The sequence below is a fragment of the Corvus kubaryi genome, unplaced genomic scaffold, assembly GCF_017639235.1.
Source record: "Corvus kubaryi isolate FWS band 111438036 unplaced genomic scaffold, C.kubaryi_AGA036_p1.0 37394, whole genome shotgun sequence".
NCBI classification, from domain to species: domain Eukaryota; kingdom Metazoa; phylum Chordata; class Aves; order Passeriformes; family Corvidae; genus Corvus; species Corvus kubaryi.
This window is the reverse complement of record NW_024581133.1, coordinates 25,939-41,199: the sequence shown is the minus strand read 5'-3', so window position 1 is coordinate 41,199 and position 15,261 is coordinate 25,939. Positions and strand designations below refer to the sequence as shown.

Sequence of the window (15,261 nt, the reverse complement as noted above, 5' to 3'; positions counted from 1 at the left end):
ACCAAACAAATTTAAGGAAGACAGAAAGCAGGACTTGATTTCCTTTCTAGTGGTAGAAAGGTAAGTGATCACATAACCATAAAGAACTTTCACCTGAAGAAGCAAAAACTAAAGCTACACAGAGTTGCCTTCTTTCTGCTGAAAATGCTGCAGTGATGACAATTTTTATTTACAAGTACAGATTCAATGAATGAACAAGTGAAATCCTTAATAAAGGTATTATCCTTGGTCCATGTTCAGAGTGTATTTTTCATCCACAGATCTCCAAGTTCTTTAAAAGGATTGTATTATCATTAACACCAATCTAAACACAGTGAAGTGACTAACAACTGAAATCTCAAGTTCCCACAACAAGCACACAGACTGGTCTAGTCATTGTGTTCCTCTATGCCTCCAGCATGCCAATGTTCACCAACCAGTTTCCACACCAATTACTACTACCTGCTGTAGCTGCTACATAAAAAGTGTTTGCATGACTGGACTAGTCGTTCCTATAATCCCACATACATCAGCAATTCTTGAGACTTGATTTATTATTTTATTTTCATAATGTAAGTATGCATACATATATGGATGTGTGTGTACACATACACACACGTGATTTAAAAAGTAAATCTGAATGCAAGCACAGTACATCACTCACAGCTCTTACCTTCAGGTTTACCTAAGAATAAAAAAAAAAATTGGGATCAAGTGAAAATTAATATAAATCTCAAAAGAAGTGCCAAAATTTAAATCCCTAACAATTAGTCAACACCAAATCCAAAGGGAATGATACTCCCCATCTCCAACTAAATCACATTTTATAAAGGCATATTTTCTTATAAAACTAGAGCTACTCAGGAAAAATTACTATTTACCACATTACTATAAGAAGCAGTGTATATTAAATACAGTTGCACTGCTGAAGGACCTCCCTCTATTACCAATACAGCAGCAGTTGCTTTCTCTCATTTTTAGGTTTAGGTAGTTAGCAGAGAACAAGGAAAAATATTGGACTCACAATAGAACAGCATTTGTTAAGCAAGATGTGGACTCTGTGTGTTCTGCTTTCTCTGAACTCACCATAGAAGTGTCCAAAGCCCATGCTGATGGCAATCACCAGTGCCAGGATGATGCACCTGTTCAGGCCACTGCTGAACTGGCGCTTGTGCTGCTCCTCCCTGGGCGGCTCCGGCTCGGGCTCCGCCGGCAGCCCCCCCTCGGGCTCGGAGATTGACACCCCGTGCTTCCTCGGGCGCCGTTTACGCACTGTGAGGCTGCACTGGCTGCTGGTTTCATCACTGCTGGACTCATCAGGGCTGGCCTGAGATGAGAAAACTGAAAAGCAACATACACCAGTGCTTAAAATGCATTAATTATTGTGTTAAAGAGCAAATTGAATATCCAAATCCGTAGTATTTATGTAAAATAGATTTGGCGTTTATCTTTGAGAACATTAATAAAACGAAACTAAAATTCTCAATGTTATCGTTTATGCTGGAAATTATGAGGAATATGTGATCTCCAAAGTTAAAAATCAATTTTTTAAAAGTAAATGATAGAAAATTAGGAAATCATCACCAAAACACTGTATGGCACTTCCCCATACCTTATCATTCACACATTACAAAGTGTTTCAGTCAATCCTGCCTCCTAAAGCATCTACATGTACTGCCTCTGCAAATTCTTGTGAAGTAGAAAGATTAAGAATTCAGTTTTCCTTCTCTTGCAGCTATTAGAACTGAAATATTTAATAACAAAAGAGCAACATAAAGGCTTGCTAAAAGAAGGCCTCCTAGAAGACAGGCATGGTTTTGTTATATACTCTCAAAAAACTTCACTCTGTGACCTACATGCAGCTTCAGACAAAATTCCACTGAAGTTACATTAATGTAGCTATTAGAAATAGTCAAAATCAAGATACAAATTTGTTTAAATATGCAATTTTGTTTCCTTTTAATATCTACCCTATACTATCTATTAACATCTTTACCCACCTTTCAAAAAAAGCCATTTTCAACCACTACTGCACAGGAAAAGAACCACTGAAGTGCTTCTCCGTTCTTTCCCAACACTCTTCTATTACCTGACTGAAGTTTAGGTAAATTGAATTGGACAAGATTTGAGATAAGAACAAATTCTAACCTTAAGGAAATACCTTTCACAGAATTTTTGCAAAATGGTATTTATTATACCATTTGTATGCTCATGTTCCAATGGCCTAAGAGCTACATATTCTAACCAGGAAAATAACAACAGAGCTGTAATTGCTTGTTTCTATTTGTACAAATGTTTGCTGCACATTCTGTAAATAAATTTATATAATCCAGTATATAAGTAATTATTATTTAATCTCCCTCCTTTAAAAGCATAATTTTCAAGTGCAAGGTAAATATCAAGCGGAAGCAGCAGTAGGGTGGAAAAGTAGCTTTCAAGTATCTACATTCTCCACCTAATTCACATGTCTGGAATAGATTCAATGTGATCAGCAAAGCCCCCAGACACGACAAAGTGCTCCTGCTTGGACACTAAATTTGCTGCTCACAATCACAAAATGCTAGTGCCCCTCCTAGAAATACAGTTGCCCATTCTCATATCAGACATCATTACTCAAAATGTAAAAATATAGAGTGACTGTCCTTGAACAGTTCACAACTGAAAAATCATTTGTTTGAGCAAAACCATGCACACATCACTGAACAGACAAGAATGCCTAGCAGTGCTAGGTATCACCTATAAAATGCATCACCACTTAAGATGCTTCACTTAAAATAAATTACAACTTGATAGAAGTGATTGCATCAAGCCCAGAAAAGATTATCAATTAGTATGTGGAACACATCTAATTTCTAACTCCATGGACAAGCAGCATGTCAGATTATGAAAGACAACTTCCTCCCTTAATAAAAAACTCCCTTTTAGTCAATTGGTCAAATCAGACCAACCGAGCAGACTTTGCAATAAAGACAAATCACTTAAACAGCGACTTAGACATGCAGACATTTAAATGAATTGATACAGCTTAGTAGAGAAGGACACTATTTTAAGCATTTAAGCAGATGCATGCTTCCCCAATCTCGGAAAACAAAGGCAAGCTTTCAGAATGCATTCCTAAAATGCAGAGGTCAGACATTATAGAGAAATATATACGACAAACTCAGTAAGAGGTGCTACTCTTGCTCATCTGCAAGAGTTTTTTTAGGGTTTTTCAACAACCAAAGAAGCTAACAGACATGGAAAACAGAAGTGGTTAAGGAACAAGCTGCTTCCAGCCAAATGGGAAAATTCCTTGATATACACTGGACAACAAAGAATAGGAAAGGAGAAAAAAAGACAATCAAAAAGAAAAATGCTGTAAGACACTTAGAGCCATTCATAAGCACTTACTGGCAAGCTGTCAACAATTACAGCAATTACACTTTCAGGCAAGAATGACACTACCTTACAGCTGCTGTAAGAATTCAGTACAAAGCTGTACTCTAACAGTACCAGGATGGAAAGGACTACAAAGGAAACAAAGTGTGACCACAATAGCAGTCCAAAATTCTAGCTTCTGCTGCGATTTTGTAGCGTCAGAGCTACACTAGAAACCAGATGAAGCCAGTTAAGAACATGATTTTCCTTGACATTTCTGCACAGACACAGCTCAGATACAGTTCACTGCAGCATATGGGCACTTCTGCTGGCTGAACGTCATTCATGAAAGCAGTATTAAAACATCTCTGTTTGCATGATGAAGACTGCCTAAATAGGAATTGGTTTGCAAATCAAAGTGGCAGAAAATCCTTGTAGAACATTTTAGTATCTAAATTAGGAAGAATCTGAGGCTCATCGTTTTCCAACACAAAAGAAAACTCAACAGGAAGTGGATGGCAAAGATTTCTGTTGCCACATTTTGCCACCGCTAAAACTTTGGCATTTAAAATAATTGCAAAAGTACTCCTGACATTTTCTGCAATACTTGTTCAACTGAATGAATGCACAGTACTAAGAGCCATGCTGAAATCAGCTTAAGTTAGAAGGAAGAAATTCTTTTTGCCAGTCACACATAGGCTTGGAATCCAACAAGAACCATCCATTTAAACAATCAAGCGCACACATTAAAATGTACTACAAACCTTACTGATGTCTGTTCCAAATCTACATGCAAGGTTAACATCTTTTTAAAGAAGCACATAAGACACTGACAGCTTAGCCAAGTTCTTCAGTGAGGATTGGCTTTCATCATCTGTCGAGAATATGACTACTACAAGATCAAGTCAGATTGCTACTAAAAATTGTAAGAACACTCCATGCAAGCCATAAGCAATCAGCTTTGCACAAGCTGATCAAATTTAATCACACCACCTTGGAAAGGAAGACTGTGAGACACATGCTCTTTCACCTCATTTCCCCATCCCCTTACACAACCAGGAATCTTCCACAGCTTCTCCAGCCAACTGACTTTTGTGCACAAAAACATAGAGGGGAAAAAAAGGCACTTTTAGAACTCATCCCTACAAGAAAAAAAAGTCAAGTCAACTAAATCTTAACTTAAAAATTAAGTCAGACCCCTCAGAAGACTTAAAGAAGGTAACATCTTTGTTACAAATCTTCACTGGTTATAATTAGATGTTAAGCTGTCACTTTCTGTTTCCAATGGATACTATACAGACACATGAACATTTAACGATGCTGTATGCTACTTCTAAGATAAAACAGTATTTTAGGTAAAATCCTGCTTGTGTAATAAACTTAATTTGAAAGGTAAAAATCAGCAATACAAAGGTGTCACAGAGAATAAAGAGAACAGAAAAGATTACAAAAAAGCAGCAAAAAACAATTATAGAGGAGGACTAGAGAACTAGAGAAGAGCAACAAAACAGGAAGTTTTTTGTTTGGATTTGTTGGGGTTTTGTTTATTGCTTTTCATTGGACAAATATTTATATCTTTCCTCCTGAATATGATGCATTGCTTATTTCAGCCAAGTACTGGGCGTATCTTAAATATATAAATACATACTACATAGCTATGAGGGTGGTACAAACTTTTTGTAGTCATACTGCTTAGTCCTCAAGGCGCCAAAGATCAATTGTCTCCCACTTGCTAATCTTTTTTGCCAACTCTATATAAAGCCCAAAAAATGCCAAGAGAAAACCTACAATTATTCTATGAACTAAGAGTAATTTTAATTCTCCAAGATATGCTACAAATTAACTTTCCAATTAAAATAGTGAACACTTAATGTGAGAGATTGTTTTCAAATTAAAAAATTGCAGACATATATTTGGACAAAATTGTGGAGTTAGGGCACCTAGATTTTTCTACAGACTGCAAATACTTGGACATGTACTCAACAAGACCGTTATTTTTTTTCCTCTCTCCACAAAAAGAAGGTTCCCTAACCAAAGATTGGTTTGGGTTTTTTTCCTGGTGACATTTTTGCACACAGTTGCTTACGAATTTATTGCTATTACCAGTTTCCACATGGGAAAACGCATATTGACTGCTAGAGGAGGAACCCATGTTAAAATCCTCTGGACTCTGAGCTTCTTCACCATCAGCTGGAGCTTCCTCCTGACTCTGAGTTTCTTCTGGTTTTGGAGCTTCAAGTGTAACAATGTCAGAATCATCGCTAATAGTTCCAATGCAGGACCCATCATCAGGAATTTTTTCTTTATTTCCCTAAGGAAAGGGACAATATGAGAATTATTCAGACACATAAAACATAAAGTAATTAAAACAAACAAACAAAACCTCAAGAATTGTTAGAACTTTAAGAAAGGAGAAAATTGTGTCGTTATTTTAATGCCTTCAAAACATTTCTTGCCATTGATGGATGGGGCTTATGGAAGCTTCTGAATAATGTAATCTGTAATGCAATTTACCTCTGCAACTGTCTGAGTTTGCTCAAAACCAGATAGAGTATTATCTACTGCTGGGATCTCTTCATCATTGTTGCACTGAGCTAAATGAATAAAAAGATGAAAAAAACAAGCAAAAAAACATGGGATTAAAACCAGTAACCACAAATTATGCCCATGCCCATATAATATTAAAATACAGTGTCACAATGTTACTTTTTAGGAGTTCAAGCATTGATGGTTCCTTCCAAATTACTCTTATTTGATCTATGACATTACTAGGGAATACTTCTTTTATCAGTAACACTTCTATAAACTATCTTCCAGCAACACCAGTGCACACCGTTCTATAACACATCTAAAGTATGGACAAAATGAAAGATATTCTACTAATTTCACATATTTCAGGAAAAAATACTCTTATAAAGTTGATGATTGAATATTTTCCATAACACTGATGAAGCAAATACTCCGACAGAGGTCCACAAAATATACGAAATACTAATTTTGTGCCAATGCCATAACAAATATTTACTTGTTTCATGAAACTGCTCCTCTTTTAATATCTTACCTTGCAAATCAATTGCTTGCTCCTCTTCTTGCAAAGAAACATATTCTTCTGAAACAAACTCATGGTTATCATTTGTGTTTCCATTTTCTGAAGTCACTGTCTCTATGTCAGAACCCTGAAGGTGAAGAGTTTAAATGGACATTACAGTTATTGGGGTTTCCAACAGTAAAGCAGGAAGAAAGGGTTACAAAGTTAACAATATTAGTATAATAAAACCAGAATCTTTAAAACTGAAGACAACTTCGATCAAAGAAAAGCACGTGAAACACCAAGTAACTAACTAGAGTGAAACAAGTGTTAGTGTGTAATACTCATGACGGAGGCTAAAAAAAGTCAGAGGAGGACAATTCTAGTGGGAAGAAATGATGGCAATTTAGGCATTAATTAAAAACTACACCAAGTATTTTAAATAACTCTTTATTATCTTTGTTAGACCTGTTTATTAAATGGTATTTAGAGAAACAGAGGAGGTTTTGAAAATGGGATCTAATTCTTGCTCCCAGGTCCATCTATTGTATGCAAATACACACACCCTCCCAAAAATATAATTTTCAAGCATACCAACATGAGTTCTAATAAATACTATTCCCAGGAAAAACTATATATAACTTTTCTCCATATCGGCTCCTGCCAGAAAATTTGCAAGGCTGTTTATATAGTACATCTCTGACATCTCAAAAACAAATCTTTGAACAAACTCTACATTGGATTTCTGTCCTTAATTCAGAAGGGACCCCCAGGTATTAGTCAGCTGCCAGTCAGCAACACCACCAGAGCACAACAGGAACTGCAGATAAACAATGCCAGGAGACTGCAGGGTACTAAAGGCAAGCAATATGCTTGACAATTCTAAATATTTAATATTTATATTGTAATTTTTGTTTAAAATAACTGATTGGGCATCATTAAGGCTATTAGCAAACTATAAACACACAAAACATAACTGAAAAATACTAAGTGACTCTGATCCATAAATAGCTTGAGCTGTTTTTGTAAACAGAGATAGTTATTTTTGCAACAGCAGGTGTGAAATTACAGTAGCAGCAGTACTTCCAGATCAGTTTCCCTGGATGTCTCATTGCAGGACTCAAGCAAACATGTATGCTTTTGTTTTTAAGAGAAGACTGTACTTCAGGTAGATGCCTCAAAAAGAATTGCGTAAGATACATTCTATAATCATGCCACAAAGTTGTGTTTCTTTTTAAAAGGCTTCAAAAATTAACTGGTTTGGTAAGCTGTTAAATACTTTGTATCTTTTTCTCTTTTTAAACACTTTGTATCTTTTTTCCTTTGACTACAAAAGTATCACACGTTTAATTTCAAGTGTTTAGCACAAGTTCACCTTTCATTTATAAGTAACTTATTAAAATCTGAGCGGAATCTCAGGAAAGAAAATATGAAGTTATTTGGGGGTTTTGGCTTGACTGGGTTTTATAGATAGGTATACAGATTTATTATATGACAATTGTTCTCTGGTGTGATAGAGCCACTACTGTAGTTTCTTAAATTGCTAAGAAGAAAAAGAATAACAAAATTTCAGTTTGCCCAAGCTCCACAGGAAAAAAAATTCAGGAGCATGGCTTAAAACAAGCTTACAGTTTTAGCTAAAATCCCAAGAAAACGGGCTAGCTGAGTGTGGGGTATGCCCAGCCCCTGGCCTGGAGGGATCTCTGCTGAGATAAGAGATTTCGCAATCGTCCGGCAGGACTCCCTCTAAAGGCAACCACTTCTTTGGTCACTTCGAGAAAAGACAGACCCACAATCCTTTACGAGACCCTGTGCAGATCCTTTGTAACCCATTGGTCTTCATCCATCCCCTGTATCCCTATAAAAGCTAAGGCCTCTGCCCCTGTTCAGGCGCCAGTTATTACAGCTGGCAATGGGGTCAGTAGCTCTGACCCAGGAAGAGGTGACCGGTCCGGGGAGATGGTCCTGAAAGGAATCGCCTTCCCGAGGCCCGGTGTCTTCCCTCAGCTGCTGGCAGGAGGGTCCTTGAAGAGACTGTCAGCTCTTCAGTGATTATCAGCTCGTGATTCCAGCTCAGCTCTGCAGGGCAGCCTCCAGGCCAAGCCAGACCAGAGAGAGAGACGAGAGGCTCGTGTGGCTGGTTCCGCACTGAAGGTAGCTTTTTTGTTGGTCCCCTCCGGTGAAGGGGAAAGCCAGGGACGAGAACTCTCTCTGACAGGGGCAGAGACCTTAGCTTTTATAGGGATACAGGGGATGGGTGAAGACCAATGGGTTACAAAGGATCTGCATAGGGTCTCGTAAAGGATTGTGGGTCTGTCTTTTCTCGCAGTGACCAAAGAAGCGGCTGCCTTTCCAGGGAGTCCTGCCGGACGATTGCAAAATCTCTTATCTCAGCAGAGATCCCTCCAGGGCAGGGGCTGGGCATACCCCACAGCTGAGCACGTAGTAAGCCATCCTTTTCTCAAAAACACACAGTCAGGTGTGAATGCATGAAGTCTCTGATTCACTTCATCAGATGCTGGACCTCCCTCACTATTCCATTTCAGCAATAGCAAGAGGTCAAGAAAAGATATTATCACCTCCCTACCTTCCTACAAAAAATTAGCAAGTCCTTTCTTAGTAGTCCAACAACGCACAGCACTGCTTCTCTGTCCACAGCACACACTGAGTCCAGCACACACAGCTGCCAGCTCCCTGCAGTCACAGCCTGGACAAAAGCCACTTCTTTCCCCCCTTAACTCACTGGAAAACAAATGCAGAAACGGATTCCACTGTGTCATCATCCATACAGTCACAACAATATGGGAGAAAATAGTACTGCAGTACTCCAAATTTGTCTAACCCCTAGTTCTACCCCTTTCCTGAACACCCAAATCAATTCACTGAAGTATACAGAAGTCCATGTCCCCCCTCCTGGGGTTACAGCTGTGTGAAGGTTACCTGGCCATCCCATCCATTCTACTTTCTTCATGCTCAGATTCAAAGCTGTCCTGCCAGAAGAATGCTAACAATGGCAGCTCTTAAACACCAGTGTTTCTCCCTTTTTATTTCACTGAATCAGGGATGAATAACTGGGAACACAGAGTCTCTGTGTCATCGAAATCTGTTCTGCTTTGGCTAGACAAATCCCAGCCACCCTATAATCTTGTGTTATGGTAACTTATTTAGACTACATAATTCATTTGCAGTTACAGTGTAAAATAACCATCCCAAGAATGAAAATAAAGTCTGTACTTCACAGCTGAATAACTCAGCTGCTGAACTCAACTTCTAAATCCTTTCACTTTTATCTGAACTCCATGAATCCAGCACCCTGTACACTCTTGTAGCCCACTTGGCCTTGAGGAATGGAGTGCATGAGTCTTCTGTTTCTTTTGGTGACAAGACTCTCAACTTATCATCCAGCCAAAAACATGGAAAAGAAGTTTGAATCATCTCTTAAATACCACCTTGCAGCCAAGAGAAATGAAAGCATGGTCCAATATTTATAAACATGAAACTGTATCTCTTGCACTTGTGACACGGAACTATCGAAACATGAGTACAATCGCAAGTTTGTAATAATTTGGTTCTGAGTTACCCATTTTAATTACAATCTGCAAAACAAGGGAGTGTGCAGTGAAGGACAACTGATCACTATGCATGATCTTTAGCCATTTTTTCCTACTTTCCTCCTCTGAAAGAAACATGTCAACTACTGTTCCTTGAAATTTTTTCTGGGGCAGGCAACAAGTAGATGCAGGCAACACCTAAGTGTCATTCCAGGAAAACTGTCAACCCGTCTGTCCTGAGGATTCTGGCTCAATAGCCTCCTCAGTTTACAAGACAATGCTAAATACTTAAGAACCAAACCAAATGAGCAGACCAACTCAACCATCCTACACTCACACATCAGCCAAGATCTGAAGAGATAGAAAAATCCTCAGGACTAAAGGAGGAAAGGATACTGGACACCCGCTCTACCAGGTAGGGCCTCGCAGAAGTTCTGAGGAACTCAGGCCCACCTTGTTCACTGTGGCGAGGGGAAGATAAAACATTCACCTTATCTAGATTAATGTGTCTACACCTGAGCAGGTTGTTGAAGGCACCTTTACAATCACCACAGTCAGTGGAGTCATTTGATCAAACCTAAGTGCTGACCTTGACATAAGACTCCTGCTCTCCAGACTCCACTGACTGCATTGATTTCATCCATACAATGCAAACGTTGAAACCAACATCAGATCCAGACACCTATCCTGTTATAGTCATGGAATATACACTTGTCCCTTTCCTAGTTTTCTACAAGGAAGACTATTTAAGGACAGAGGGCTGTTCCTGAACAGCTGCTGCTGAAACTAGGATCAGATACCTCAGTGGTAGAAAAAACTTGGGGAAATCATGGAATCATTCCCTTCTGCACAAGATATTTTTCCTGCCCATTATTGCAAACTTTGTTTGTTTTGGTGAGGGTACAGATTTATAAGGAAAAGAAGAAATATATTAGCAACAGCAGTTACAGAATGTTAATGTTTTCAGTCAGGATGGAACAGAGGAATGCATGCCACTAAAATTCTACCAATTCTTCAAAGTAAAACCTTTGCAGAAAAAGAAATTCTTTTAAATATCAAAATTTATACCAACTATAGTAAAAGTATACATTTCTTAAAATAGTAGTTTTATGATTTACTTATAAGTTTCTCTTCTATATTCTCTGTTGGTATGCAAGATCCACACAAAACAAGAATTACTAAGCTGAAATAATATTTTACTGCATATAGATAGCCTTAAACTGACAGAATTTTACTAAAGTGAAACTGGGTACCTCATGATTGATGACAGTCCAGCCGCAAGATGAATCACTGTCACTGGAATTTTCAGACATTTTCAAAGCACACTGCAAGTAAAAGCAGACTCTTTCAATATGCAAGACACACAATTTCACCACTCTATTGAAAAGAAAAATAAACAGAAGAATGCAAATCATGATGCTACAGAACAATACACTAACACACAAACTGTTAATCTGGAATTGAGAAAAAAAAAAACAGAATAAAAGTTGAGAAAGAAAATATATTCTTTTGTACTTATTTCCTATTATCTTTTTTTGTACTTGGAACAAATATAGCTCTGCTAGGTACATACCTATTTCAGCCAGCCAAAAAGCTCTTAGACTAGCTAGACAAACACACACACACACGCGAGGTAAGTCAATAAATCAATTATCAAAGTTAAACAATGACGCTATAGACAAATTTTAAGATGATTCACAATTCGGTACATGAAATAATTTCTGTTTTGTTGTATGCATAGAAACCACAGTTTATTCGAGAAAAACACTGTGGGCAAAAACAATGTTTCCTGCTTCTTTCGCTCCTTTCAAATACATCGATTCTGAGGAAAATTGAGAGAGTACCTGGCAACTACAAAAACAGAATGAAAATAACCCAAAGTATAAATTTTATTTGTTACAATACTACCAGCTGACTGGTAGCCACTTTCAGAAGAGAACTATCCAGCTGCAGTTGCCTGTTTATCTTTTCTCCTTTTTATCAGGAATTTACCAAGAATACAGAGTATTCATTATCACTGCATATTCAGATCAATTTTTCAAGTCCTTAACTAGCAGAAAGACTTTATAGAGAAGTTTAATATATTTCTTGTTCCTTGAAATAAAAATATACCAAGTTGCTATATAACTAAATTTATTATGGATTCACCTTGGTGGAAAAAATCGTCCCAAAACGGAACAATTTCCAATCGATTGCCTGCTATATTATGCATCAACGTAATAAAACAGCCAAAGAAATCATGGTTCAATAAAGCTTTTATCATAGAATTTCAGACACCTGCTTTATTTCCCACTTAGTTAATTCCAGTAAGAACACAGAGGAAAGCACCTATGCATTTAAATTTATTAACTCTCTACTTAATCCTGTCTTTACTCCCCATTTCTTAACACAGAAAGTATACGTAAAACTTTGAAAGAGAACATCTAAATACACCAGTGTGGCTAGAAATTGGCACAACAAAATATAAAACTTCCATTTCCATTTAGCTTTCTCATAAAACACAGTAAACATGTGTCTCATATCTCTGCATTATGGTAGTTATCACATGCTTTTCTAAAATAAAACTTTTTTCTCATCAACTTCAACTAATATACTTACAGTTCCACTGTAAAAAAAAAGGCAATGATGACAATCACAACAACAGTTTAAGCACAAATATTCACTAACAATCAACTTGGGTATCAAACTTAGAGAGAAACTGAACTTCTGTTTTTTTATAAAGCCCTACTTTGAATATAGTTCTCATTTTCCTGTAGATATTTTTCTTCCTTCATTACTGCTTTTCCTGGAATCTCAACCAGGGAATGTCAGGTTGGGATGGGGTGGGAAGAAGTCTATTTTGGTTTGATTTGTTTGGGTTTTTTAAATCACACTGCATACAAGGATCAATTTATTTTTTAATCTTGATTTATTTTTAAATTATACTTCTTCATTCATCAAAACAACAAATGCCCAAATGGCAAAGACTAAGTTCCAGAGTTTACATGTGACAATGACATCTGCTTACTGTCATTAATTACTCTGACTTTGACCAGGCATCCAGCAGCAGCAGCAGCATTCCTTTCACAGGAAGGTAACTACCAGCACCAGAACTCATCACCTGTGAGAAACATCACTGGCTACATTGCAAAATCTGAAATGAATTCCTAAAAGACAACTTCAGGGCACCAGTACAGTTTGATACAAGTGCACCTACAGATTTTGAAAGCCCACATTGTAACAGCAGACTCTGTGCTGGACATTGCAACATCTCTCTTCCTCCAGCTAACTCAGCATTTCACCCTGGGCTCCGGCTAACTCAACAGAAACACCATCCCTCTCTCCCTTTCCAGCCACCCAACAGACTGAGAGGTAACTGAGCACTCCATTCTGAACATACAGCCATGAGTTTGGGTTGCACATAAACATCTGTCTTCCCTTCCCAAACAAAAGTTTCAGGACCTATGTGGGTACCAACACCATCAAAATACATTAAAAAACCAGAGAAACAAGCAGACAATCAATCATAATTTTCTATTACTTGCTTGTCTTGATAAATGGCCTGGAGTTAAAAGTTATTTATTTTTTATTCAACCAGACTATTACACTAATAATGAATATTTAGCTGCATTCAGGTGACAAATCACAGAAATAAAAAACAATTTCAATATTAAAAAAAATAATGGAAAAAAAAATTACAAGAACACTAAGGTTTATGGTTAGAACTGCTAAATTTAGCCAAATTGTGACTGATACATAGACAGTTTGGCATCAGACTGAAGAGCATCTCTAGGGTAAATGTATTCCTCTAGGTACATTCAGCAAACACACATGTGTAAAAGAGTTATCAAAATTAAAGCATTTTATAACTTAGTTAGATCTCAAAGATCAAAAAAGACCTAAAAAGTTTTAATTTAAAAATTACCTAGGTACAACATTCCTAAACTTCAATCATCAGCTAAACAGCTTATTTTTGTAAAAGATTAATAAAACGCACATAATCATAACGAAACCCGAGGTCAAACTCAATCCCTTAAGTACACTGAAATACAGTCAACTAATTTGAACCCAGTGGCTAAACTGACCCACTCACAAAATCTTCTCCACTAAGAACCAGCAGGCTTTTCCAATCAGCCTAAAGGAGCTGGAAATGTTGGCACTGTCTTCCTGAATATAACTTTTTTTAAAAAATTGTTTTCAGCAGGAATTAAAAAGTCATAAAGCCTTCAAACTTCCTAACAAATCGAGATGACATGAATGGGTTCTAGTTCAATAACAGCAGGGATAACTGGAGGACACACTAGAGTGTTACACATCTCCTGCACGTCAGGCCAAGCCAGAAGGAAGGACTGGGGAAAAAAACCCAATCAAAACCACACCCCGTGGTGCACTGGTTCTGTATGCTCACTACGTATCTTCATTGCCACTACTGACATCACCTTTTTAATTTCTGTCTAGACAAAATAAATATCCATTATGTTCAGAGTTTGATTTGTATGTATTTGGGGAAGGGAGGCAGGAATTCAAAAGCATGAACTGTTTTCCTATCCTTAGTGAAATGTGAAGCAGAAGCATAAGGTGTAAAAGCTTACAGACATATGTATTGTTGATAACATAATACCAAGTTATCCCAGATATGTATATAAAAATAAATCGGAGATACCACATCCTATTTATCCACAGTGAAGCAGAATAAATACCAGTCTCAAAAAGAACCACTCCAGTCTAAACAAACCCTTAACTTCTATCATCTAAAAAGAGGATTTCCTAGACTAAAAAAAAAATAACCTTCAATAAGCATTAACAAAGATGAGTAACAGGCGCCAACAGGAATATGAATGTGTTCTACAGAGTTTGCTGTGCTGTCATTCCAAGTAAAAACTCTCAGTTCTCTTCTACAGTCGATTCTTTGTCGCACAACAGAAATAAAAACAGGTTCAGTGCTATTACACTTCAGGATTCTCATGGACGTTTATTATTTCTACTAAGTGGTAATTTCTTCCTCTAAGTAACATTCTTCCCTAAGAATATATTTAGCAACCCAAATTGAATACAGAACATTTCCTTGTTATGAAGGAAAGACAAACGTGGCTTCTAAAAGCCAGACTCTCCCAAGGCTGGGCATTCCCTGCTCAGTCCCTACTCCTTGTCTCGCGCAGGTGTTCCTGGAGCGTACCTGAACCGGAGCGCGGCTCGGCGCCAGCGCAGTTGAAGCGTCAGGACACTGTTTATGAAACAGAACACCTTGCATCAGCCGGCGAGGCAGCGGTAGATAATGACAGAGAAGGAAGTTGGCAAACGCCAGCGCCCAGAGCCGGGGCCGGCACGGCGGTGACCACCGCCCGGAGCCCGCTCGCCCCCCCCCCC

General features: G+C 37.8%; 1 protein-coding gene across 6 annotated transcripts in view; it reads right to left on the bottom strand.

The window, feature by feature from the left end:
• Positions 1-15,261, bottom strand: part of CCPG1 (cell cycle progression 1) — a 22,810-nt gene that overhangs the window by 7,157 nt on the left and 392 nt on the right. For 4 of the 6 annotated variants that reach the window (XM_042039754.1, XM_042039755.1, XM_042039750.1 and 1 more), the window contains exons 2-7: positions 11,169-11,240; positions 6,398-6,512; positions 5,851-5,930; positions 5,440-5,647; positions 1,066-1,320; positions 653-664 (exon numbers count right to left, since the gene is read on the bottom strand). In XM_042039754.1, coding sequence (XP_041895688.1) covers positions 653-664; positions 1,066-1,320; positions 5,440-5,647; positions 5,851-5,930; positions 6,398-6,512; positions 11,169-11,228 — 730 coding nt within the window. In that variant the 5' untranslated portion in view covers positions 11,229-11,240. Of the gene's footprint in view, positions 1-652; positions 665-1,065; positions 1,321-5,439; positions 5,648-5,850; positions 5,931-6,397; positions 6,513-11,168; positions 11,241-15,070; positions 15,119-15,261 lie in introns of all 6 variants that reach the window. The other 2 variants (XM_042039752.1, XM_042039753.1) reach the window with 2 other exon arrangements.